Source organism: Halichoerus grypus, chromosome 15, assembly GCF_964656455.1.
Source record: "Halichoerus grypus chromosome 15, mHalGry1.hap1.1, whole genome shotgun sequence".
NCBI classification, from domain to species: domain Eukaryota; kingdom Metazoa; phylum Chordata; class Mammalia; order Carnivora; family Phocidae; genus Halichoerus; species Halichoerus grypus.
Window position 1 is genome coordinate 51,341,571 of NC_135726.1, and position 24,429 is coordinate 51,365,999.

General features: G+C 52.6%; 2 protein-coding genes across 5 annotated transcripts; one reads left to right on the top strand and one right to left on the bottom strand.

The window, feature by feature from the left end:
- The first annotated feature begins 152 nt into the window (after positions 1–152).
- On the top strand, positions 153–2,852 carry POLR1G (RNA polymerase I subunit G). The gene is made up of 3 exons (XM_036091595.2): positions 153–270; positions 642–783; positions 1,142–2,852. Exons 1-3 carry the CDS (start codon positions 159–161, stop codon positions 2,544–2,546), a joined length of 1,659 nt encoding a protein of 552 aa, XP_035947488.2. The 5' UTR covers positions 153–158; the 3' UTR covers positions 2,547–2,852.
- Positions 2,687–23,501, bottom strand: ERCC1 (ERCC excision repair 1, endonuclease non-catalytic subunit). 4 transcript variants are annotated; one of them, XM_036091596.2, is made up of 11 exons: positions 23,365–23,501; positions 18,392–18,690; positions 17,810–17,921; positions 17,352–17,567; positions 14,279–14,382; positions 12,717–12,816; positions 10,427–10,503; positions 4,708–4,807; positions 3,426–3,497; positions 3,119–3,187; positions 2,687–2,793 (listed from the first exon to the last, which is right to left on the bottom strand). In XM_036091596.2, the coding sequence occupies exons 3-11, from the start codon at positions 17,900–17,902 to the stop codon at positions 2,740–2,742; spliced, it is 885 nt and encodes a 294-aa protein (XP_035947489.2). In that variant the 5' UTR covers positions 17,903–17,921; positions 18,392–18,690; positions 23,365–23,501; the 3' UTR covers positions 2,687–2,739. The 4 variants fall into 4 exon arrangements, with proteins under 4 accessions (XP_035947489.2, XP_035947490.2, XP_035947491.1 ...); XM_036091597.2 differs by lacking the exon at positions 23,365–23,501 and having other exon boundaries at positions 18,392–18,692; XM_036091598.2 differs by lacking the exons at positions 18,392–18,690; positions 23,365–23,501 and adding an exon at positions 18,255–18,301.
- Positions 23,502–24,429: the final 928 nt, after the last annotated feature.

The following is a 24,429-nucleotide window of genomic DNA, read 5'->3' on the forward strand; positions in this document are numbered from 1 at the left end:
AAGCAGCCAAGCAGCTGCTTTGGGGAGCAGATTTTCGGGAAAAGACGTCTTCCTGGTTATCTGCTCTGCACAAGTGGAAATTCTCCCCAGTTCTGCTCGTAGAGCGAGCAGGCCCTGAGTGACACCCCCGCGCTCCCGCACCACATGGGCGCTCCCGGATGAAGCCCCACCCCCCCCGGTTCCACGTGGTCAGTAGTGCCGCTCCCCGGCTCTTGGCGGCTAGGTCTGAGGGAGGCGTGGGTCCCGGCATGGCGGGGACCCCGTCCGGCGGTGAGTGGCATCAGGGCGGGCTGGCGGGGTGCAAAGAGTTGGCTGCCTGGAGGAGAAAGGGGCCCCCGGGGGCATGCGGACGGAAAAACGGACGTTCCCAGAGACAGGACCTGCGGAGAGAGTATTTCCCGCGAGGAAGGGACTTCGGACTGAGGGAGGGTATGGGGTGGGGGAAACTACCGGTGGAGGGAAGGGCGCCCCCAGGAATTGGCTCGGTGGAGATTGGGGCGCCTCTGGGGAACAGGCAGGAGAGAAGAGGCCGGGTGAGGGGATTGAGGCGCTCAGGAGGCCGGGACCAATGGGCCGATGGGCGTCCTGGAGGATTGGATCGGCGGGGAAGTGTCAGCAGGCTCCCATTTCCTCTTCTGCAGGTGCTGCTCTGTTCTCCTGTCCCCCCAACTTTACCGCGACGTCCCCAGCTTCAGAGCCCACTCGTTTCTCTTTGGAGGTGTTAAGGGATCCAGATACGGAACTGTGGCTTATCCAGGCTCCTGTAGACTTCGCTCCAGACTGGTGAGTGGTCCCAGGCCACCTCCTGGGGAATACGCCCCACCGCAGTGGCTGAATTTGGGTGGAATTTAGAGGGGCTTTCCTCAGGCATTCAGGGCGCCTGGGTGGCTCAGTTGGTTAAGAGTCTGATTTTGGCTCAGGTCATGATCTCAGGGTCCTGGGATCAAGCCCGGCATCTGGCTCCCCACTCAGCTGGAGTTGGCTTCTCCCTCTCCCTCTGCCCCTCTCCCATGCTGGTGCTCCCTCTCTCTCAAATGGATGAATAAACCTTTTTTTAAAAATGCTGTTTCTCAGCTCCTTTCCTCCCTTTCACCATTGGAATCTGATGAAGCTTCTGCCTTCTTCTCCTTTCTCCTTTCAGCCTCAATGGGCGGCTAGTGCCTCTCTTGGGCTCCCGGATTGTGAAGGGCAAGTTGGCGGGCAAGCGGCACCGCTACCGGGTCCTCAGAAGCAGCGGCCCCCAGGCTGGAGAAGCAATCCTGCTGGCTCCCTCAGGGGAAGCGGGAGGCGGACTCACCTGTGCACCAGCCCCCCAGGGCAGCCTGAGGATCTTTGACGGTCCCCAAGAATCCCCCTCCGGGACCCTGCTGCAGCCCATCCCAGCAAGCCCCCCACCACAGATCCCCCCTGGCCTGAGGCCTCGGTTCTGTGCCTTTGGAGGTAGCCTCCCGGTAACAGGGCCTGGATCAGTCTTGGCACTGAGGTCACCAGCCTCAAGGAAGAGGAAGAAGAAGAGCCATATACCAGAGGCCTCGGTTCCCCAGGAGGCGGTGAATGGGCTTGGGGCCCTGGAGGTGGACACAGCTTTGGGGTCCCCAGAGGTGGATGTGAGGAAGAAGAAAAAAAAACAGGAGCTAAAACAACTAGAGGTGATGGATCCCGTAGCAGCAGAACCCACGGCTGAGATGCCGGAGCCCCCGGGGGCACCGCTTCTGTCCCCCACCAAGAAGAAGAAAAAGAAACCCAAAGGGGCAGAAATGGTCGAACCAGAAGAGCAGACACCGGCACCTGAAGAAAAGCCGGCGGAGCCGGAACTCACAATTAAAAGGGAGCCTCTGGAAGCGACAGTCTTCTCTCCCACCAGGAAGAGGAAGAGGCAGAAGGGGACAGAAGGGAGGGAGCCAGGGGAAGGGATGCCGACCGAGTCTCCGCTGCAGCTGCGGCCACAGGAGGAAGCCAACCCGCTGCCATCCTCCAAGAAGAAGAAAAAAGAAAAGGGGTACAAAGTAATGATGGAGCCAGGGACCGAGGCCATAGAGCCGGAGATGGGCCCTCTGGAGCTCCCAGGGTGGGTGATGGAGCCTGAACTACCACACGAAGTTGAGCCTCAGGCTGAGGCAGCTCTGGCGTCCACCAAAAAGAGGAGGAAGACAGAGAAATGGCAAAACGCGGCAGGGGAGCCGGGGGCAGAGGTGGGGGAGCCTCAGGTGGAGCCTGAGCCACCAGGGGACCTTGAGCCGCAGCCATCCACCAAGAAGAAGAAGAAGAAAGAACGGGGCCACAAAGCAACGGAGCCAAGGGCCGAGATGAGTGACCCACAGGGGGAGGTGCTGGAGCTGCAGCTGCCGGATGAGGGGGAGCCTGAGGCCAGGGCAGATCCAGCGCCCACCAAGAAGAGGAAGAAGCGGGGCCAGGGGAGTGGGGTGCCAGAGACGGCATCCCAGGACCAGATGCCCGAGCCGCCGCTGAGTCTGGAGTCGGGGGAGGAGGTGGCTCCCGCAGGATGGGAGAAGAAGCGGAAGAAGCTACAGCGGGATCCTGTGTAGTCTCCTCCAGGGAAACTGAGGGCTGCAGTGAAGAAAAGCTGGAGGTGACCGCCTGGGCCAGCAGAGAGCGAGCGCAGAGGACTCCCCCACCCCCACCCCACCCCCGCTCCCGGTGACTGCCCAGCACGCCAGCAGCAGCCTGAGCCAGAAAACGGCTTTATTATTACACCGAGGGCCTTCTTCACAGCTGCGGTCATCGGGGCACTTTCAAGAAGGGCTCGTGTAGGACATCAAACAGCCTCCGGGCCTGGGTGAGAGCAAGAAAGAAAGGCGGGGCGGGTCATTAAATGAGCCATCTGTTTGCTATATCGGCAGTGGGCTTTGCTTCTTTCCCTCTCAACCAGACGGGGCTCTGGGGGCCAGGAGAGAAAGAGCCGGATCTTGAATCTCTCCCAGACTTGCTGTGTGAGTTTGGGCTGGTCCCCACCTTCCCCGGGCCTCGGTCTTCCCCAGCTGTAGGAGAAGCACTGTGGGTCTTCCAAAACCTTGTTAGAGCTTTGGGATCTGAGGTCCCATTTATTTGGTGCTCCCTCCTGCCCCTGGCCCCTCAAGCCCATTTCCACAGCTCTTACCTTCTGGGGTCCCAGGCCCGGGCACAAAGCCAGATCTTCCCGCGACGCGGCCACAAGCTGTTCCAGAGACTGAGGAAAGTGGGAGTGAAGGGTCAGAGATGGGGAGCACAAGACTACCCTGCCCCAGCTGATCAGGGGTCTAAGAGATCCCTGGAAGGAGGTGAGGTCCTGTGGGAGGGCAGGGGAGGCAGGAAGGATGGGGAGAAGGGGGCAGTGAGGTGGAAGGAAACAGGTGTGTGTGGGGTGGGGGTTCCTTGAAAAGGCAAGGGGTTCAAAATGCCATTGGGATAAGGGAATCATTCCTTACCCCAAAAGTAGTCAGAAGGGTCTGGCTGTCTGTTTTACTGACTGACTTCACTGTGGTCAGGCATTCAGTCACCTGGAAGGGGAGGAGAAGGCAGAGATGCATCATAAGAGAAATGACTGCGAGTGAGCCCGCAGGGCAGCACTGGGTCACCACTGTGTCCCCAGACTGCCTGCATGCAGGAGATGCTCAATAAATGGCCTTTTTCTTTGATTAAAAGTTCCTCTTAGTAGGGTGCCTGGGTGGCTCAGTTAAGTGTCTGCCTTCGGCTCAGGTCATGATCCCAGGGTCCTGGGATCGAGCCCCGCATCGCAGAGCCTGCTTCTCCTTCTGCCTCTGCTCCTCCCCCCACTGCGCTCGCTCTCTCAAATAAATAAAATATTTAAATAAATAAATAAATAATATAAGTTCATCTCAGAGTGGTCCCCAACTAGGTGAGAGGGTGTCGGTCACATGATGAGAAGATAAATGCCATTTCTCCTGAGTTGTTCTGCCCAGGGGAAGACCACAGGCTCTGAGTTCAAAACCAGGGCCCACTGCTTACTTCCTGTGAGGCCTGGGCATGGGAACTGACCCCTCTGGGCCTCTTTTCAGGCTAGTGGGGGGCCCTCATAGTACCCACCTCAGGGGTGGTGGTGGATGTCCACCATTACTCAGTCGTTGGAGCCCAGGTTAAACACTTCATTCAGCCAATACTCCCTGAGCACCCACTGAATGCTGCGTGGTGCTGGGGACACAGTAGAGACGAAGCCCGGCCCGGCCCTCCTGGGGCTCCCAGTCCAGTGTGGGAGACAGATCAGCTCCTGACAATGGTGACCCACATGGGCAGGGCTGGAGGGGGCACCCCAGCAGGGGCACTAGACCTGGCCTGGGGATCAGGGAGGGCTTCCTGGAGAAGGAGGAATCAGAGCCGAGATGTGAAAGATGGGATTAGGTGGGTAGTCAGGCAGAGGGAACAAAAAGGCACAAGCTTAGAGGAGTGAGCCAGGTCTGGGAGAAGTGACAGAATGCGAGGCCAGGGGCGGACGGGGCTGCTGGGCAGAATAGGCAGGGCCTTGTAGAGTGTGATGAGAAGGCCAGGCTTTCCCTGAAGGCACTGGGGAGCCATGGGAGGGTTTTGAGCTGGGGAGGGCAGAATGAAGTTTATGCTTAGGAAGACCCCTCTAGCTGCCGTGTGAGTGAGAAAGGGGAGAGGGAGCTGAGGGTGGGATGGGGAGGAGAGGCTGGATTCAAGCCCCAGGAAGGAGTTGGGGGAGGCCCAGGCGGGGAGGTGCGGTGCCCTCACCCGGGAGACGAAGTCCTGCTCCAGCTTCTCCATCAGGAGGTCCGCCGGCTTCTGCTCATAGGCCTTGTAGGTCTCCAGGTACCGCCCGGCCTCCTCAGGGCTGGGGTGAGAACATTCAGGTCAGCCAGGGGGAGGGGGGCATGTGTTAGATTCAGTTCATTATGACGCTAACTCTAATATAGAGAAAAAAATAAACTTTGCTCCTCTAAATGTCCCCTGGTGATAACCCAGGCCAGGCGCACCTTTGCTGGCTAAGGGGCAGAGCTTGAGAGCCTGACCCGTTGGCTTTAGGTTCCCCCTTCCCACCTGAGTGACCCCGGGGCCAGTGATTTTCTCTCTCTGGGCCTCAGTCTCCTCATCTGTAGAGTGGAGCGGATGGTAGAACTGGCTCCAAGCGCTTAGAACGGTGCTGGGGGCTCAGAGACCTGTTTAAGAAATGTGAGCTATTCTGGAAGTGAAGTGGGTATGTGGAGTTTGAGAAGGAGAAAAAACCAGAAACACTGTTATTCTTTTCCCAACCCCAGGAAGACAAATTTAGGAGGCATTCAGTTCCCACTGTCGGTTCTTAATCTAGCATGCCTTCGAGAGAAAGGCTGCGGGCGGGCAGGCGGGCAGGCGGGCGAGCTGACTGCTGAATCTTATAGCAGCTAACATGACCTGATGATCGCCATTAATTTTCACATCAGGCATGGGTTCTTCTGACATGTAACGGACTGCTTCAGAGGTAGGTGACATAACCAAATCTTAAAAAGGCTCTATCTGTGTGCGGAAGAAAGTAACTCAACTTTATTGGCGCTGGGAAGAAGCTGGCCTTTTTTGTTTGGGGAACTTGAGTGAGTTGAGTCGAAGTAAATAAAGGATTCAGGGTTGAGGCATCTTGGCCTTCAGATCCTAGCTAATAAGCAGTGTTTTTTTGATTAAGCGACGGTTCATATTCTTGAAAGAAACGTTCATTTTTCTAATTCTATTTTTTTTCCTTGTTAAATGGGCTTTGCGGCTTTTCACTGCAGCAGGATTATTGTTATGGTTCTTAATAATTTGTTCAGGACCCTCAGGTTAGCACGCTGTGTCTGGTTCTAGAATTTGCTTTCATTTTTGCACTCTGCAATATAAGCAGGATGTCTTTCCATGTCAGCAGAAGGAGCTTGACCTCTTTTATTTAACGGTTGCAAAACATTCCATGATTTGGATGTAAAGACGTAGGAAACATTCCCTCTTGTGGGGGCCTAGCTGCATGCCAGGCGCTGCTCTAACTCATTATGCTCAGAAGCTTCCAGAACCGAGAGCTCCTATAAGGCACTTATTATTTTCAAACCATTATACAGAGGGGGAAGCAGACCAGCGGGGTGGAGTCACTTGCCCAAAATTACACAGCTGGCTAGGAGAAACAGCACCCTTAACTTTACATGACACTACTTCCCACAAAACAGAGTAATGTTTACACTTGCTTTTGTTTTAATATACAACTAAGACAGGGGCGCTCGGCTGGCTCCATTGGTAGAGTATGCGACTCTTGATCTCTCTGGGTCGTGAGTTCAAGGTCGTGACGTGGCCTGGCTGCCTGATGGAATATTACACAGCTGGGAAAGAATGTGCATCCAGACAATGGGATATTCAGCAGTAAGAAGTGAGCTACCAAATCATGAGAAGGCATGGAGAAACCTTAGAAGCATATTGCTAAGTGAGAGAAGCCAATCTGAAAAGGCTTCTGTGAGGTTAGAGGAAACTTCTACGGTCTCTGCCCCTGGTTCCCAGCACAGAGCTCCAGAGACCCTTGTACATTCCTCAGTGAAAAGAGCAGTAGGAGCATCTTTGTTCTGTTTGTTTTTTTTTTAAAGATTTTATTTATTTGAGAGGGAGAGTGACTGGGGTAGGGGAAGAGGGAGAAGCAGACTCCCCGCTGAGCAGGGAGCCCAATGCAAGACTCGATCCCAGGACCACAGGATCACGACCTGAGCTGAAGGCAGATGCTTAACCAACTGAGCTACCCAGGCGCCCCCATATCTGTTCTATTGAGATGACTCTGGGTGGGCTCCTGGATGGGAGCTGGATGGGGGCTGGTCACCAGAACTGATTAGAAGCTTGGGATTTTCAGCCCCACCCATGTAGGGGCTGGAAACGGACTAACAGTTGACTGTGCCATAAAATCCCAATACCAGGGGGTTCAGAGCTTCCAGATGGGCAAACACGTCAACACGGGGAGGGTCACGCACCCCAATTCCACAGGGACGGAAACTCCTGCACTCAGAACCCTTCTGTACATCTCATCCTATGTCTCTCACCATCTTGATGTTGATTCTTACCTTTTAACAAATTCTTTACTAAACCAATAAATGTGTCACCCTGAGTTCTGTGAGCCACTCGAGCAAACCGAACCCGAGGCGGGGGTGGGGGTGGGGGTCCCTGGAAGCGGGCTGGTCAGAAGTACAAGCTGGGCTTGTGACAGGCGACTGAAGTCGGGGGCGATCTTGGACTGAGCCCTTCACCTATGGGATCTGGTGCCATCTCCGGGCAGACGGCGTCAGAACTGCGTTAAACCGTAGGACACCCGGCGGGTGTTGCAGAGAACGGCTGGGCATGGGGAAAAAGCTTGACACATCTGGTGGCCAGAAGTGAAGTGTTTTGTACGAGTAGTAAAAGCAACACAGGAAAAAGACCCACATTAGGGAAGAACTGGGTTGTTTTTTTTTCTACACACGAGGACAATACTCGTATTCTATACTATATATATGTATATTCCAACTATATGATATCCTGAAAAAGGCAAAACTATGGAGACTAAAAGGATGAGGGGTTTGGGGGTGGGAGGGATGAATGAGTAGAGCACAGGGGAATCTTTAGGGCAGCGCAACTCTTCTGTATGGTACAGTAATTATGGACACATACCGACCCACAAAATGTACAACACAGAGCGTGAACCCTGATGTAAGCTATGGGCTTTGGTTAATATATCGATACTGGATGGGGCGACTGGGTGGCTCAGTTGGTTAAGCATCTGCCTTCGGTTCAGGTCATGATCCCAGGGTCCTGGGATCGAGTCTCGCATCTGGCTCCCTGCTCAGCGGGGTACCTGCTTTTCCCTCTCCCTCTGCTGCTCCCCCGCTCTCTCTTAAATAAATAAAATCTTTAAAAGTAAAAAAAAAAAAAAAATATATATATATATATATATATCAATATTGGCTCATGAGTTGTAACAAATGTACCACGTGAATTCATACAAGATATAAATAAAAGGAGAAAACACATTCAGGGGGAGAGAGGCTGTGTGGCAACTCTCTGCAGTTGCTGATGACTCTCTATAAACTGAAAACTGCTCTAAAAAATTAATATTTTTAGGGGTGCGTGGGTGGCTCAGTCGATTAAGAGTCTGCCTTCTGCTCAGTCATGATCCCAGGGTCCTGGGATCGAGTCCCGCATCGGGCTCCCTGCTCTGCGGGGAGCCTGCTTCTCCCTCTCTCTCCGCTCATGCTCTCTCTCTCTCTCAAATAAAGTCTTTAAAAAAAATTAAAATTTTTAAAAATGTGAACACTATATCGGGATACTACACAGCCATAAAAAAAGAAGGTGGCTGTTCTCTATACTGATAGAGAAAAAAACCTCCGGGGGGGGGGGGGCGCCTGGGAGGCTCAGTCGGTTAAGCGTCTGCCTTCGGCTCAGGTCATGATCCCAGGGTCCTGGGATCGAGCCCTGCATCGGGGCTTCTCCCTCACCCTCTGCCTGCCGCTCCCCCCTGCTTGTGCTTGCTCTTTGTCAAATAAAATCTTTAAAAAAAAAAAAAGCAAAGAAAAGACTTCCAGGTGACGACACGACAGTGCAAGGCACCGAACAGCAAACACACATATATGTCTATGTCACCACCTACAAATATGCTGTGTATATCCCATATACACGTATGTATATATGTATGCACACAAACCGCTTTCATATCGCTTCTGATTTTAGAACTACATGAACACGCCATTTATTTAACAAAAGAAAGTCTAACCAGTCTATATTCGGAAGAAAGCCAGAAGCAGAGAGAGTAAATCCCACCCCCCAGCCCCATCACTGCCGACCTCATACCCTCCCCAGAGGTCAACGCTGTCCAGGGCCTGGAGCCTTTGTAGCCCTTTCTAGTTTATCTACATACGTGTCTGTTCAGAAACACAGCTCCCTTTCCTCCCTTCTGTCTATAAATAAAAATATGGTACTGTTTGGTTCTGCAACTCTGGTTCCCACCCTCTGATGTGCAGTGATGGCCCACGTCATCGCGGACGGACATCTGCACACGCAAGCAGGGCTAATCCTGGTGCGGGAATGTCTGCATTGAAGAGCGGTGTCTATTTTGTGTAAATAGCGAATCAAGTCTCCCACCAACCAAACGCGCAGGTGCCCGTTTCATGCTATCCATCTGAGACGTTTTCACCAAATTTACGGGAGAAAGACGGCACCTCATTTTTTAAAATTTACTTTTTTCGGGCGCCTGGGTGACTCAGTCGGTTAAGCGTCTGCCTTCAGCTCAGGTCATGATCTCAGGGTCCTGGGATCAAGCCCCACATCGGGCTCCCTGCTCAGCGGAGAGTCTGCTTCTCCCTCTGCCTCTGCCCCTCCCCCACTACTTGTGCTCTCTCTCTCAAATAAATAAAATCTTAAAAAAATAGAATAAAATAAAATTTACTTTTTTCTTGATAAACTATAAGGTTGATATATTTTCATGTGTTTTGGCAATCTGAATTAGACTCTTATTTAGGCTCTTATTGACCTGTGGGAATTTCTTTACATAGATAAATATATAATAAATAGGTTTAAATATGTGCATATAAGTATTTAAATATATTAACACTGTATAAATATAACTTACATGTACATATATAAATTAGAAATGTTAAGTCTTGGGGCGCCTGGGTGGCTCAGTCATTAGGCGTCTGCCTTCGGCTCAGGTCATGATCCCAGGGTCCTGGGATCGAGTCCCGCATCGGGCTCCCTGCTCCGTGGGAAACCTGCTTCTCCCTTTCCCACCACCCCCCTGCTTGTGTTCCCTCTCTCGCTGTCTCTATCAAAATAAATAAATAAAATCTTAAAAAAAAAAAAAAAGAAATGTTAAGTTTTTATTTTATATATATATATGCACAGCAAGTACTTTTTCATAATTTGTCACTTGTCTTTTAACTTTATTTACAGTATCTCTTACTACCCAGAAGTTTTAGAGTTTTAATATTCTCAAATCAGCCAACCTTTTCCTTTATGGCTTCGGGGTTTTGGGTCTTGCTTTAGAAGAATTTTCCTACCCCAAGATTATAAAAAATATCCTCCTGTAAGATTTTTTGAACACCTTTTTTTTTAATGTCTATAATTTGTCAGGATTTAATTTTTTTTTTTATGGTGTGAGGAAGGGATATCTTTTTTCCAATTAGAAATTAGCCAATCTAAATAATCTTTAGAAACCTAGATGTGGAATTAATTATTCAGACAGACTTGATGTCTAACTCATCAGTGCCTGGTATGGTCCTGGCAATTTGATTTACGTCACCTGCTTTTGTAACCACAGCCCTCTAAGATATTAAGACCCTATTTTAAAGGGTCTTAATGAAGATGAAGAAATTGAGGCCCAGAGGGAGGCAGTGCCTGGATCAGGCTCATACGGGGAGTTCATGGCAGGAGAAGGAAAGGTCTACGGGGGCAGAGCGGCTGAATGACTCTCGGGATAGAGCCTGACCTGGGCGGGGAGCCTCAGTCTCACCTCCAGGCAAGGACCAGGGTGCAGTCAGCCAGGATGCACATCTTGGCCAGCTCCTTGAGGGCCTGCTGAGGATCTTTCTGGGTGGAAAAGAAAATCAGAATGAGAAATCTGGTAGAAAGCAAGGGATTATAGTCTTGAAAACACAGTAGGTTAGGATGCCAAGAACCTTCCACTCGACTGACACTTCCTAAGCTGACTGGGTGCCCACCTGTGCTGGGCAATGCCGGGACCCCGCAGTAACCAAGACAGCCCAGGCTCCGCCTGCTGGGGCTCACGGTTTGATGAGGTAGATGAAACTGTCCCCGTACAGTGATGAGCCAGAGTGACCAGGACTGGGATGGGAGAGCAGGAGCATGTGACCTGCCTAGGGGATCAGGGAGAGCTTCCTGGAGGAAAGGACATTTGAGCTGAGACCTGAAGGAGGATGAGGAGGAGCGAAGGAGGCAAAGGAGAGCAAAAACAGAATTCCAGACATAGGGAACAACTTGTCCAAAGGATGGGAGGGGAAAGAGGGCTTGAGGAATTGTGATTCACAGAGTACGTGATGGAGAATATAAAGGGGTGACCACACGGAAGCTTAGAAATGACCCCAGAGTAAATCCAAATCAAAACCTCAATGAGGGCGCCTGGGTGGCTCAGTTGGTTGGGCGACTGCCTTCGGCTCAGGTCATGATACTGGAGTCCCTGGATCGAGTCCCGTATCGGGCTCCCTGCTTGGCAGGGAGTCTGCTTCTCCCTCTGACCCTCCCCCCTCTCATGTGCTCTCTCTCTCTCATTCTCTCTCAAATAAATAAAATCTTTAAAAAAAAAAAAAAAACCTCAATGAGATACCACCTCACACCAGTCAGAATGGCTAAAATTAACAAGTCAGGAAATGACAGATGTTGGCGGGGATGCGGAGAAAGGGGAACCCTCCTACACTGTTGGTGGGAATGCAAGCTGGTGCAGCCACTCTGGAAAATAGTATGGAGGTTCCTCAAAAAGTTGAAAATAGAGCTACCATACGATCCAGCAATTGCACTACTGGGTATTTACCCCAAAGATACAAATGTAGGGATCCGAACGGGTACGTGCACCCCAATGTTTATAGCAGCAATGTCCACAATAGCCAAACTGTGGAAAGAGCCAAGATGTCCATCAACAGATGAATGGATAAAGAAGATGTGATATATATATATATAAATATATATATACATATACACACAATAGAATATTATGCAGCCATCAAAAGGAATGAGATCTTGCCATTTGCAATGACGTGGATGGAATTGGAGGGTATTATGCTGAGCGAAATAAGTCCAACAGAGAAAGACATGTATCATATGACCTCACTGATATGAGGAATTCTTAATCTCAGGAAACAAACTGAGGGTTGCTGGAGTAGGGGGTGGGGTGGGAGGGATGGGGTGACTGGGTGATAGACACTGGGGAGGGTATGTGCCCTGGTAAGCGCTGTGAATTGTGCAAGACTGTTGAATCTCAGATCTGTACCTCTGAAACAAATAATGCAATATATGTTAAGAAAAAAAAAAGAAGATAGCAGGAGGGGAAGAATGAAGGGGGGAAATCGGAGGGGGAGACAAACCATGAGAGACGATGGACTCTGAAAAACAAACTGAGGGTTCTAGAGGGGAGGGGGGTGGGAGGATGGGTTAGCCTGGTGATGGGTATTAAAGAGGGCACGTTCTGCATGGAGCACTGGGTGTTATGCACAAACAATGAATCATGGAACACTACATCTAAAACTAATGATGTAATGTATGGTGATTAACATAACAATAAAAAATTTTAAAAAAAAGAGAGAGAAAGAAATGACTCCAGGGAGTGGGGCAGGGGGGCAGTCGCACAAGGCCTCATGGGCCACAGAGGGCACTGGGGAGCCACGGAGGGATCTGGACAGCAGATCTGTGCTTTAGGTTGGTGTAAGGAGGGGAGGGGTTGAAGCTGGAAGCCAGGAGACAAGGGAAGAGGCTGGAGTCAGGGCCCAGGTGGGCCGGGCTGGGTGGACAGAGAGGATGACACAGATTCAAGACACGTTTAGGTAGCAGAGGGCTGGGCTTGGCCGAAGTGGCGTGGGGAAGGAGGAGACGGATGATTTTACCCTCCTACCCCCTGGGCCAACACAGGGTGTCAATCTCGGATGTGAGAAGTGGTTCCTCACTGAGGTTTCAACTTGGCATCTTCCCTCGTGATTCAACAGTCCACTTGGCTGCTGTGAGGCCCCCTCCTCCCTCAGACCCATTTCACAGATGGGGTCAACAAGGCCAGTGGGGAAGTGACCGCTGCTTACCACGTCCACCTGGATGAGCAGGACCCGCAGGGCGAAGCTCTTCCCCAGGCTCTGCAGCCGCTCGTGGATGTAGTCTGGGTGGAGGTTGTGGTAGCGGAGGCTGAGGGGGCAAGGGAAAGGGAGGGATTGGGAGGTCTCGGTCTCCTCGAGACCCCAGGAGCCCTTCTTCACTCTCCCTGGAAGGCAGAGGGCGTGGCCAACACAGGGATCTGAGGCTCAGAGAAGTGAAGTGATTTGTCCCAGGTCACCCAGCAAGGCAGGCGCACAGTGGGATTGGCAGCAAGGGCTGCCTGGCTCTGGTTCCCCAGGGGGATGGACCCCAGGTTCTTCGCGGAGGCAGGGAAGAGACTTGGGCTTTGGGTAGAGGATAGGAGACCAGGGCTTAGAGAGCGGGGACTGGGGGACACTGTGCAGCTAGTCTTGGGAGGCAGGCCCATCCCAGGCACTGTCTGCTTTGGCCTCAAAGGGCGCTGGCAGGGAGGGGGTGGGGTGGCTTCTCCACCCAGGGAACTAGGGGACAGGACATCTCTGCCCAGCAGCCGCCAGCCCTCCTACTTTGCAGGGAGGACAGCAACCTAGAAGTTTCACTTCCCCCCTCTAGCTCCGTCTGGAGAAGGGCCCCGGGGAGTAGAGAGGGAATGTGTTTCATGGGGGTAGAGATTAGAGAAATCCTGGCTCTCATTGACGTGGCCTGGATGTCTGGGACATGAGTGACCCGACCCCCAACTTGCTCAGACCCAGGAGCCCAGGCCCCCAGCCCCCTCCTCCCTCAGACCCAGGAGTCCAGGCCCCCAGCCCCTCCTCCCTCAGACCCAGGAGTCCAAACTCCCAGCCGCCTCCTCCCTCAGACCCAGGAGTCCAGGCCCCCAGCCCCCTCCTCCTTCAGACCCAAGAGCCCAGGCCCCCAGCCCCCTCCTCCCTCAGACCCCCAGCCCCTTCCTCCCTCAGACCCAGGAGCCCAGGCCCCCAGCCCCCTCCTCCTTCAGACCCAAGAGCCCAGGCCGCCAGCCCCCTCCTCCCTCAGACCCAGGAGTCCAGGCCCCTAGCCTCCTCCTCCTTCAGACCCAAGAGCCCAGGCCCCCAGCCCCCTCCTCCCTCAGACCCAGGAGCCCAGGCCCCCAGCCCCTCCTCCCTCAGACCCAGGAATCCAGGCCCCCAGGCCCCTCCTCCCTCAGACCCAGGAGTCCAGGCCCCCAGCCCCTCCTCCCTCAGACCCAGGAGTCCAGGCCCCCAGCCCCTTCCTCCCTCAGGCCAAGGAACCCAAGCCCCCAGCCCCCTCCTCCCTCAGACCCAGGGGTCCAGGCACCCAGCCCCTCCTCCCTCAGGCCCAGGAGTCTAGGCACCCAGCCCCTCCTCCCTCAGACCCAGAGTCTGGGCCCGCAGCTCTTCTTGCTCTGGGCACCTCCAGGCGAAGACCTCTTCCTCCCACACAAGGTCCCACCGAGGCCTAGAGCCAACAGGGCCACACCCAAAGGTCTCCCACTGAATGGTCCAAAACACGGGGGCATACCCTCCCAGGCCTCCCAGGTCTCTGGAAGGTGCGGCAGCCCCTCAGAGCTCACCTGAGGAACAGGGCACAGGTGCTCTGGCCCAGCACGTAGTCGGGAAGCACGTCACCAAACTCCCAGGGCACGTTACGCACAAACTTCAGCACGGGGTTGCCTCTCTGGGGACGGAGGAAGGGCCAAAGCCATTAACCAGGATGGCCCTGGGACCACTGCCACCCCAGGGCCCCCCTCCCCCATCGCTGTCAACACCTCCCCACCTGCTCCCTGCCTGTGCCTGTCCTCCTCCTCTTCAGAGTCTACCTCCTCAGCCTGAAACGTCCTTGGTGCTCTAGCTCTGACCTAGGCCCCTCCCCCCAGCCCTGGGCCTTAACTAAAGGGTCCCTGAATCTCTCCAGCTCAGCCCTCTCCCCTGGCCCCACGTGTGTGTCCTGGGGTTGCGGGACACTTCCTCCAGGATGTCTGCCTCATTGCATCCCAAGTGCCTTCAGCATCAGCCCTTACACCTGCCCCTCCTCCTTCGGAGACAGCCCCACCATCCAGAGACCAGAGCCTGGTCATGGACACATCCCTCTCCTCCTCCTCCTCCAGGTGGGATGTCTACCTGAGACAGGATCCTATTTTCATTTTTATTTTTTTTTTTTTTTTATTTTTTTTTTTTTTTTATTTTTTTTTTTAAAGATTTTATTTATTCATTTATTTGAGAGAGTGAGAGAGAGAGAGAGAGCACATGAGAGGGGGGAGGGTCAGAGGGAGAAGCAGACTCCCTGCCGAGCAGGGAGCCCGATGCGGGACTTGATCCCGGGACTCCAGGATCATGACCTGAGCCGAAGGCAGTTGCTTAACTAACTGAGCCACCCAGGCGCCCCCTATTTTCATTTTTAAAGGATTACTTTGGGATGCCTGGTTGGCTCAGTCGGTTAAGCGTCTGCCTTCGGATCAGGTCATGATCTCAGGGTCCTGGGATCAAGCCCCGCATCAGGCTCTCCGCTCAGCGGGGAGTCTGCTCCTCCCTCTACCCCTAGCCCCTGCTCGTGCTCTCTTTCTCAAATAAATAAATAAAATATTTTTTAAAAAAGGAATCCTTTGTCCCCTTCACACCCACTAGAATGGGCAAAACGGTCAAAAAGACAGACAAGGACAGGTAGTGAGGATCTGGGCAAACTGGAACCCCCGCCCACTGCTGGTGGGAACGTAAAATGATGCCTCGACGGATAAAATGGTTTGGGAGTTCCTAAAAAAGCTCAACACAGACTCACCCCATGACCTAGCCTGCATAAATCCCCAAGAGAACTGAAAACCCGCGTCTACCAAAAAACCCGAACGCAGATGTTCAGGGCAGCGTCTTCAGAATAACCAACAAGTACAAACAGCCCGAGGGACAGCCCATCAGCTGAGGGATGTGAACCCCGGCAGGGCGCCTCAATACGCCGGGATGCTATTGGGCCCGCAAAGGGAAGGAAGGAAGCCTGGACACGCGCTACCTCGTGGAGGAACCGGAAGCCTTATGCTGGGTGAAAGGAGCCAGACGTCAGCTGACAGACATGTGATTTGTTTGCACTTTTTGGCTATTGGGAACAAAGCTGTGGGGACTGCTCAGGCACCAGATTTTGTACGGATGTATGTTGTCATTTCTCCTGAACATCTACCTAGAAGTAGACTTGCTGGGTCATTCGGTAACTCTTATGTTTATTTATTTATTTTTTAAAGATTTTATTTTGGGCGGGGATGTCTGGGTGGCTCAGTTGGTTACGCATCTGACTCTTGGTTTCGGCTCAGGTAGTGATCTCAGGGTCATGGGATCAAGCCCTGCGTCAGGCTCCATGCTCAGCGGGGAGTCTGCTGGAGGTTCTCTCTCTCCCTTTGCCACCCCCGCCCCCAGCTTGCTCTCTTTTGCGCGCGCGCAAATAAATGAAATCTTTAAAATAAATTATATTTTTTAAAGTAATTACACCTAACATGGGGTTCGAATCTACAACCCTGAGATTAAGAGTCACGCGCTCCACCAACTGAGCCAGCCAGGCACCCCGATAACTCTATGTTTAAGTGTTTGAGGAACTGCCAGACTGTTTTCCAAAGCAGCTGCACCATTGTGCATTCCCACCAGCAGCCTAGGAGGGTTCCAATTGCTCCACAGCCTCGAGACCCTTCTTTGGCCAATTGATGAGAGCCATCCTCATGGGGGTAAACTGGTACCTCAGTGTGATCACAAGCAGACGAAACCTCATTTTAAGGGCACAGATGAGTTAAGGCACTTGCTCAAGATCACACAGCTGCTGCATGCCAGAGCAGGATTCGAACTCGGGCCTGCGTTCAAGAAATCGTCTTTGAATGAAAGAACAAACCCGGAGGACAGGAAATGTAGCTGCACTAATGCGGTCGCACCCCCAAAAAGAAGAGTCAGGGTGGTATAGACTAAACTTTTGTGTCCCCCCCAAAACTCACATGTGGAAATCTAACCCCCAATGGGATGGTATTAGGAGGTGAGGAGAGGCAATTAGGTCATGAGGGTGGAGCCCCCGGGAATGGGACTAGCGCCCTCATAAAAGGGACCCCAGAGAGCTTCTTCACCCCTTCTGCCATCTGAGGACACAATAAGACAGCAGTGTATGAACCAGGGTCCTTCCCGGACACTTTGACTGCGGCGCCTTGATCTTGGACTTCCCAGGCTCCAGAACCGTGAGAAATAAATGTTTGCTGTTTAAACTACCCAGTCTATGGTACTTTTGTTCTAACAAAACAATAGGACATGGAGCAATCTCATCCCACACGCAGTACTTGAATGGATCAATGAAAGAGGGGCCTAGCCCAGAGCACAATGGCCAGAACTCAGGGGCGCCTCGGGGGCTCAGTCGTTAAGCATCTGCCTTCGGCTCAGGTCTAAATCCCAGGGTCCTGGGATCAAGCCCCACATCAGGCTCCCTGCTCAGCGGGAAGCCTGCTTCTCCCTCTCCCACTCCCCCTGCTTGTGTTCCCTGTCTCGCTGTCTCTCTGTCAAACAAATAAATAAAATCTTAAAAAAAAAAAGGCCAGAGCTCAGCCTTCCTTCCACTGCCCACCAGAACTCCCCCCCATAACCCGTGTTTCCCACCAGAAACCTCAAAGCCCCACTTCTCCATCCCCTCCTCACCTGGCGGGGGCTCACAATGATGCTGCTGGATTTCGCCCCCGGTTTGGGGGCCTGATTGGGGGTCTCTCCTGCCAGGGGCTCTGGCCCCGTGTGGTGTGGAGCTCCAACCCCTCCTGGAGGTCCCGAGATGGCATACTCCGCATACGTCTGAGGGGCTGCCTGAGGTGAGGCCTCCACGGTGGGCAGGCTCCGGGTGGATTTGAATAAGGGCTTGACCTGTGCAGGGGAGGAGAGTGTCAAAATCTAAATCGAGCCCCTTCTCCCCACTCCTCAGCCTCTGCACTGGTCCCGGCCACCACCTTCTCTCCCTTGGACCACTGCAGTCACCTCCTCACCAGCTCCCTGTCTACACCCTTACTGTCTGTTCACTGTCATTTCACGTCCCTCTGCTCAGCGACCTCCGTGGCTCCCATCTCCCCAGTGTTCTCCCCAGTGTTCTCCCCATCTCCTCGTCCTACCCCTGCAGGAGGGGCCTCATCTTCGCCCAGCGGTATGAAGAATTTCTTCCTCGTGGGTGGCCCGGAGGGCTGCCGCACTCCCTCTTCGTCCATCCCAAGGTTCTTATGGGGCCTGAAAATGAAGACATGGCGGCGGGCGCGAGTGAGACACCAGCGCCGGCATTCCCATCCTCCCAGCAGGAACCCCCACTCCCAGCTATCCCGCCCCAAAAATCCCGGGGCTCCATAGCATCAAGTTCCAAACACCCAGTGCCCTAGATTCTTTAAAGCCCCGCCCACACGGAGCCGCCACCTTCAGCTCGCCCCGCCCCTTACCGGTCCAGATGCTTCGTTAGCCCCGCCCCTCGAGGGCCCCACTTTCTATTCGTCCCGCCCTCGCTGTTCCCCGCCTTCCGTTTGCCCAGTCCAGCCTCTGTCCCCTCCGCCCCGCCCCCAGGGCTCGCACCTGATACCCTCCCCTCGCTGCATCTCGTCCATCTCTCAGACACTGCAACGACTGATTGGCTCCTGTGGCTGCCGGTCGCCTCTCCCCACCCGCCCCTCTCGACCCAGCCCCACTGTCGGAGCGCCGCGAGGACTCACCTCCTTGCCCCCGAGCCGCGGGTGAAAAACCGGAGAGGGACCGAGGCGTCCCACCGCCGACGCGGCCAGCGCGTCCCCGGGCTCGCCCTACTTCCGGCCTCTCTAGCCCTCGAGCCCGCCCTCACCGTTCCCCAGAGGGGTAGAGCTTCGAGAGGGGCGGTCCCCGCGCAGCTCTCTATGGTCCTGGAGGACTGCGGAGGTCTGGGTTGGAGAGAGCCGTCGACCCAGCCGCCTGAACGTCCCTGGTTGCCGAGAAGTTCAATTTCGATGCCCTTATGAGGCACCTCCTTGTGCTCGGCCTCCGGACAGGATTCAGTGGGGGGGAAAATGACGGGAGATCAAATTAGGTTCCTCCTCTCAGTCCAGACTTGGGTTCACATCCCAGCTCTGCCATTGACCTGGCCTCGGTTTCCACATTCATTCACTCTCTCATTCCACCCGTACCCCCCGAGCGCCGCCTGTTCCCGGCCGTGTGCCGGGCAGTGCTAGCGACTCAGCAGTGACCACTGACAACCATAGCTCCCTCCTGTCCTTTTGGAGTTCCCAGTCCAGTGGGAGAGACACACTCGAGTTCCCAAACAGTGACGACCCGCGGAGTGAGCAAGGCTGGGACGGGAGACCCCAGAGGGCCGCCGGGGAGAGGGGAGGGGAGGGGAGAGGAGGGGCCGCCCAACCCAGCCCCAGGGTAGGGAAGGGCTTCCTGGAGGAAGGGACATCTGAGCAGAGACCTGGTTGATGAGTTAGAATTAGTCATTTCCTGAAAGAACAGTATCACACTGTTCTAACTTGCGGCCCTCTGGTTACTAAGGAGAGAGAACATCTTTTTGTGAGTTTATTGGTCTTATGTAGTTTGTCTTCTGTGGATGGCTTGCTCATATCCTTTGCCCATTTTTTTAAATGGGGTTGTGTGCCTTTTTTTATTAGTCTTAATTTGTGGAGTACTTTATGGATTCCGATTTTAATTCTTAGTTATGTATATTCTAAGTATTCCCTCCTAGTTTGTACTTTGTATTTTAACTATTTATTTATTTATGTCACAGAGAATTCATAGTGTTTATTCACACCTGTTTATCAGTCTGTTCGCTGCTGACTTTGGCTTTTGGTGTGTTGTTTAAGAGACCTGCCATACCCCCAAGGTCATAAATATATCCTGTAATTACTTTTTTTGTAAAGATTTTATTTATTTATTTGACAGAGAGAGAGTGAGAGAAGGAACACAAGCAGGGGGAGTGGGAGAGGGAGAAGCAGGCTTCCCGCTGAGCAGGGAGCCCGACGCGGGGCTCGACCCCAGGACCCTGGGATCATGACCTGAGCTGAAGGCAGACGCTTAACGACTGAGCCACCCAGGCGCCCCTGTAATTACTTTTAATACTTTCAGAGTCTCGATTTTGTTTCTGTCTTTAATCTACATAAGACTTATTTTTGAAAATGCACTACGGTAGGAATTTATGATGAATGCAGCCAATTGTCCCAATACCATTTTTTAAAAAAAATCAATCCCCAATTTTGATATTTCACCTTTATCATGAACCAAATTCCCATATATACACAGGTCTATTTCTGACATTTCTGTTAAGTTTTATTAATCTCTTTATCTGTTCCATCTGTTCCTTGCCTCCATGCTGTACTGTTTAATGATTTTATTTTGATACGTTTTGTGATCCCATCAGGCAAGACCCCTCTGTTCAGTTTCAAACCTGTCTTTACCGTTCTTACACCTTTTCTCTTCTAGATGGATTGTAGCAGCTGCTTTTCTACTTCCAGGAAGAATCCTATTGAGATTGAAATTGGAATTTCAATGAATTGATGGTTTAATTTTTTTAAAAGATTTTATTTATTTATTTGAAAAGGAGAGAGAGCATGAGAGAGAGAGCACAAACAGGGGGAGTGGCAGGCAGAGGGAGAGGGAGGGGGAGAAGCAGACTCCTGCCTGAGCACGGAGCCCAACATGGGGGTGGGGGGGGTGGGCCTTGATCCCAGGACTCTGGGATCATGACCTGAGCCAAAGGCAGATGCTTAACCGACCGAGCCACCCAGGTGCCCCAATTGATGGGTTCATTAAAAGGCATCTTTTTCATATACCTGAATATATTGATTGTCTCCATCTCTCAATGATTCCAGCTTTTGTTAGGAGCCTACTATAAAAGCTTTTTATAAATAATTTTTATTTGTAAAATTGATTCATAAATACAGTTTTGTGTTAGTCTCCTAGGAGAGCTGTAACAAAGTACCCAAAACTGGGTGGCTTAAGTAACAGAAATGAATTGTCTCACCGTTCTGGAGGCTACAGGTCCAAAGTCAAAGTGTTGGCAGGGTTGTGTTCCCTCCGAAAGCACAAGGGAAGGATCTCTTCCAGGCCTCTCTCCTAGCTGCGGGTAGCCTCAGGAGTTTCCTGGCTTGTAGATGGCCATCTTTTCTCTGTGTATGGTCTTTTCTCTGTGTGTGTCTTTCTCTGTGTCTAAACTTCCCTGTTTTATAAAGACACCAGTCATATTGGATTAGGGCCCATGCTAATGACCTCATTTTAACTTGATTATCTCTATGTAAAGACCTTATTTCCAAATAAGGTCACATTCTGAAGTACCAGGGGTTAGGACTCCAACGTATCTTTTATGGAGGACAGGAGTCAACCCATAACAATTCTGTTACTTTTTATAACTTTCTTCCTTCTAAATTTATTTTACTACTTGCTAGAGTCCATTCACTTCTAATTCTTTCAGAGAGCATTCTGCATAGTCATGTTCTGAGTCTTGCTACTCTCAAAATACTTTCATTTCATCCTCACAATTGGAATCTCCGATTCTGGGTTCCTAGCTATTTTTCTTGCAAAGTTAGAAGATATCAGTACTCTGTCTCCCTGGCTTTTGGATCGCTGATAGGAAGCGTACCATTCCCCTGATTCTCCCTCCTACCTATGCAGGCTCATCACTGGGTGTAATTCCCCCCCAAGGTCATCTACTAGCAGTGTGACCTTGTGCCAGTAACTCAGCTTCTCTGTGTATATCAGTTTGCTCATCTCAAAAATGGGGATGGGGTGCCTGGCTGGCTCAGTCAGTAGAGCGAGCGACTTTTGATCTCCAGACTGTGAGTTTGAGCCCCGTGTTGGATGTAGCGATTACTTCAAAATAAATAAGATTGGGGGGACGCTTGGGTGGATCAGTTGGTTGCGTCTGCCTTCCGCTCAGGTCATGATCCCAGGGTCCTGGGATCTAGCCCCGCACCGGGCTCCCTGCTTGGTGGGAAGCCTGCTTCTCCCTCTCCCAGTCCCCCTGCTTGTGTTCCCTCTCTCGCTGTCTCTCTCTTGCTGTCAAATAAATAAATAAATAAATAATCTTTAAAAAAATAAAAACAAATAAATAAATAAGATGGGGATAACAATAGTGGATGGATTCCGAGGATGAGTTACGAGTAACGTGCCTAAAACTGTACTTGGCACACAGTAGGTGCTTTATTTGAGTTTGTCATATATATAAAATAGCCCTAACCAAGTCCTGGACAGCAGGGGCTGGAGCTGTTGTGGCTATAGTAAGCAACTACACTGCTGGGAGCCTCAGTTTCCCCATCCGTACTGCTGAGGACTCAGTAAGACCACAGCGAACTGTATTGAGATGGACGGTTCACCCATTCCTCGAATACCTAGATATTGAGCACGTACTATGGGCCAGGCAGCGGAGACACAGCGGTGAACAAGTCGGCCCAGGTCCCTGCCCTGTGGAGCTGATGGTCTCATGGAGGAGACATACCATGAGAAAGAAGCACACAAATCAGAGTTTCAGGCGGCCACCCGGCTACGAAGAAGATAAAGCACGGTGCTGCGAAGCAGGTGATGCGGGAGGGGGGCTCACACTGTCACAGGATGAGAGCTCTATAAATAATAAAAATACTGCCACCAACTGGAGTCCCATCAAAATAGGTTGAGCACTTAACTATGAGCTAAGGCCTCACAATAATCTTCCCCTTAGGTATCAATAGGTCATTTGACATATGAGGGGACTGAGGCCCCAGCGACACAGAGAAGGACCATGGTAATGTACCCCTGAAATCCAAGGGCAAGAGAGTGTATTCTAGAAGGAGGCCAACCTGGGCGGGACTTAGTTTCTCCCTTTGGGGAATGGAATTGCCAAACAAACCTGCAACTCGAGCCTTTTCCGCCAGGGGGCGATGGCGCCCCGCAAGAGGATTTGGGGTGTAGGGACGCGGGGAGCTGCTCCTCCAGAATCCCCCCGCCCCGCCCCGGGACAAGACCCCGCGCAGGCGGCCCCTTCGCTACTTCCGACTCGTTTCTTTGTGGCAGAAGGGCGACAAAGGCCCCGCCGCGTGCGGTTAATGTGACGCTGAGCCTGTTAGTATTAGTTCGCGTGCGGCAAAGTTGCCCTCGGTTCTACATCATTTCCAAGTTTGATTTCTACTCGATTCCCCAACAGAACTTTCGGATCCTGGATTCGAAGCTTCCCGGCTCCCAGAGTTGAGAGCTTGAGTATTCCACCTGTCCTCACCCTGATTCCGCGTCTCCTTCCAAACGCTCCAAGTTCAAATCCCAGCTGCAATTCCAGTTCCCCGGGTGACTTCTCGAATCTGGCCCCTGCTCCAGTCCCAAACCGTCCCCTAATCCTAACTTTGAGTTTCCTCTGCGCGTCGGAGGCATTGGAGTGGGGATGGAGAATATGGGGACCCCCGCCCCTAATTCCGCCGGAGGAACTCTGGGCGGGGGGCACAGAGCCGCCATTCGAAGGCTCTGGAAGCGGGGGTGCGGCCGAGGGGCGCAGTGACCAGGCCGGCTTCCCCACCCGCCTCTAAACTTAGCCGCAGTGACGCGCGGCCCGGCGATCGCGCGGCGGGGCTGGGGACGCAGGGGGGCCAGAGCGGAGGGGGGCGGCTCTGCTCCGCGAGCCTCTATTTATAGCGCCCGGAGCCCGAAATAGCGCCGAGCGGAGCGGCCTGCATGACGCGGGAGCCGCCGGGGACTGACTCACCCGGCCCCGAGCGGCGGCCCCCGGATGGGGGGCAGTGGAGGCGCCCGGCCGCGACCCCGCGCTGTGCCGGGCACCCCTTCTGCCGGGCCGTCCCAAGTTTGCACCGGTCGCTGGGGTTGGATATGCCGCAAAAGGGAGGATCTGCAGCACGAGAGACTGAGGTTAGATCAGAGGTGGGACTTCCCCCGAAGGGCCCAGAACCAAGGAACTAACTTTATTTTTTTAAGTAAGCTCTATGCCCAGTGCGGGGCTTGAGCTCACGACCCTGAGATCCAGAGTCGCATGCTCTACGGACTGAGCCAGCCAGGCGCCCCTCCAGGAACTAACTTTTTACAAAAAGAGAGGTTGGGAAGGAAGGGATTTAAAACAAAACAACAAAACAAAACAAAACAAACAAACAAAAAAAACACCCCAAATATGCACACCTATTTCCCACCAACAACAGGACCAAAGCATCTTGGGGGCAGAGAAACGCAATAACCTGGCCAGTCAGTTCGCCAGACCAGAGCTGTCCCCCTCTCTACGGCTCCTTGCATGCTCCTCCCACTGCCTAGAATGCCCTTGCCTGTTTCCCCATTTTTAAGAACTGGTGTCGCTGTGTCCCTTCGGGACCTGGTGCTAAGGGCAGTCCCTCACAAATGAAAACTCTGTGACCCACAAGGGCAGGGCCACGCCTGTCTCAGTCATCACTGCGTCCCTAGCACTGCCCAGCACAAGACAGGCCTCGGGGGAAATTAGCTACATGCATAAAAATTGTTGGTAATAAAATGATGTTTCCCAAATTACAATAGCAAATGTTTATTGTATGCCAGACATGAGTCGGAGAGTCATCTCCTCTGGATCTCACTATAACCTTAGTAGGGAGAGGTGCTTTTACTATTTTAATGACTACTATCCCCACGTTAGAGATAAAGAAACCACAGCTCAGAGAATATCTGAGCTCAGAGAGTATCTCAGCTCAGAGAACATAAAGCTCATCTTGCTCGTAGTCAGAGCTTTCTTTTGAACCAGGTCACCTGGTCCCCAAAGGTGTTCAGTTTCCCAGGATACTGTCTCTCAGCTTTA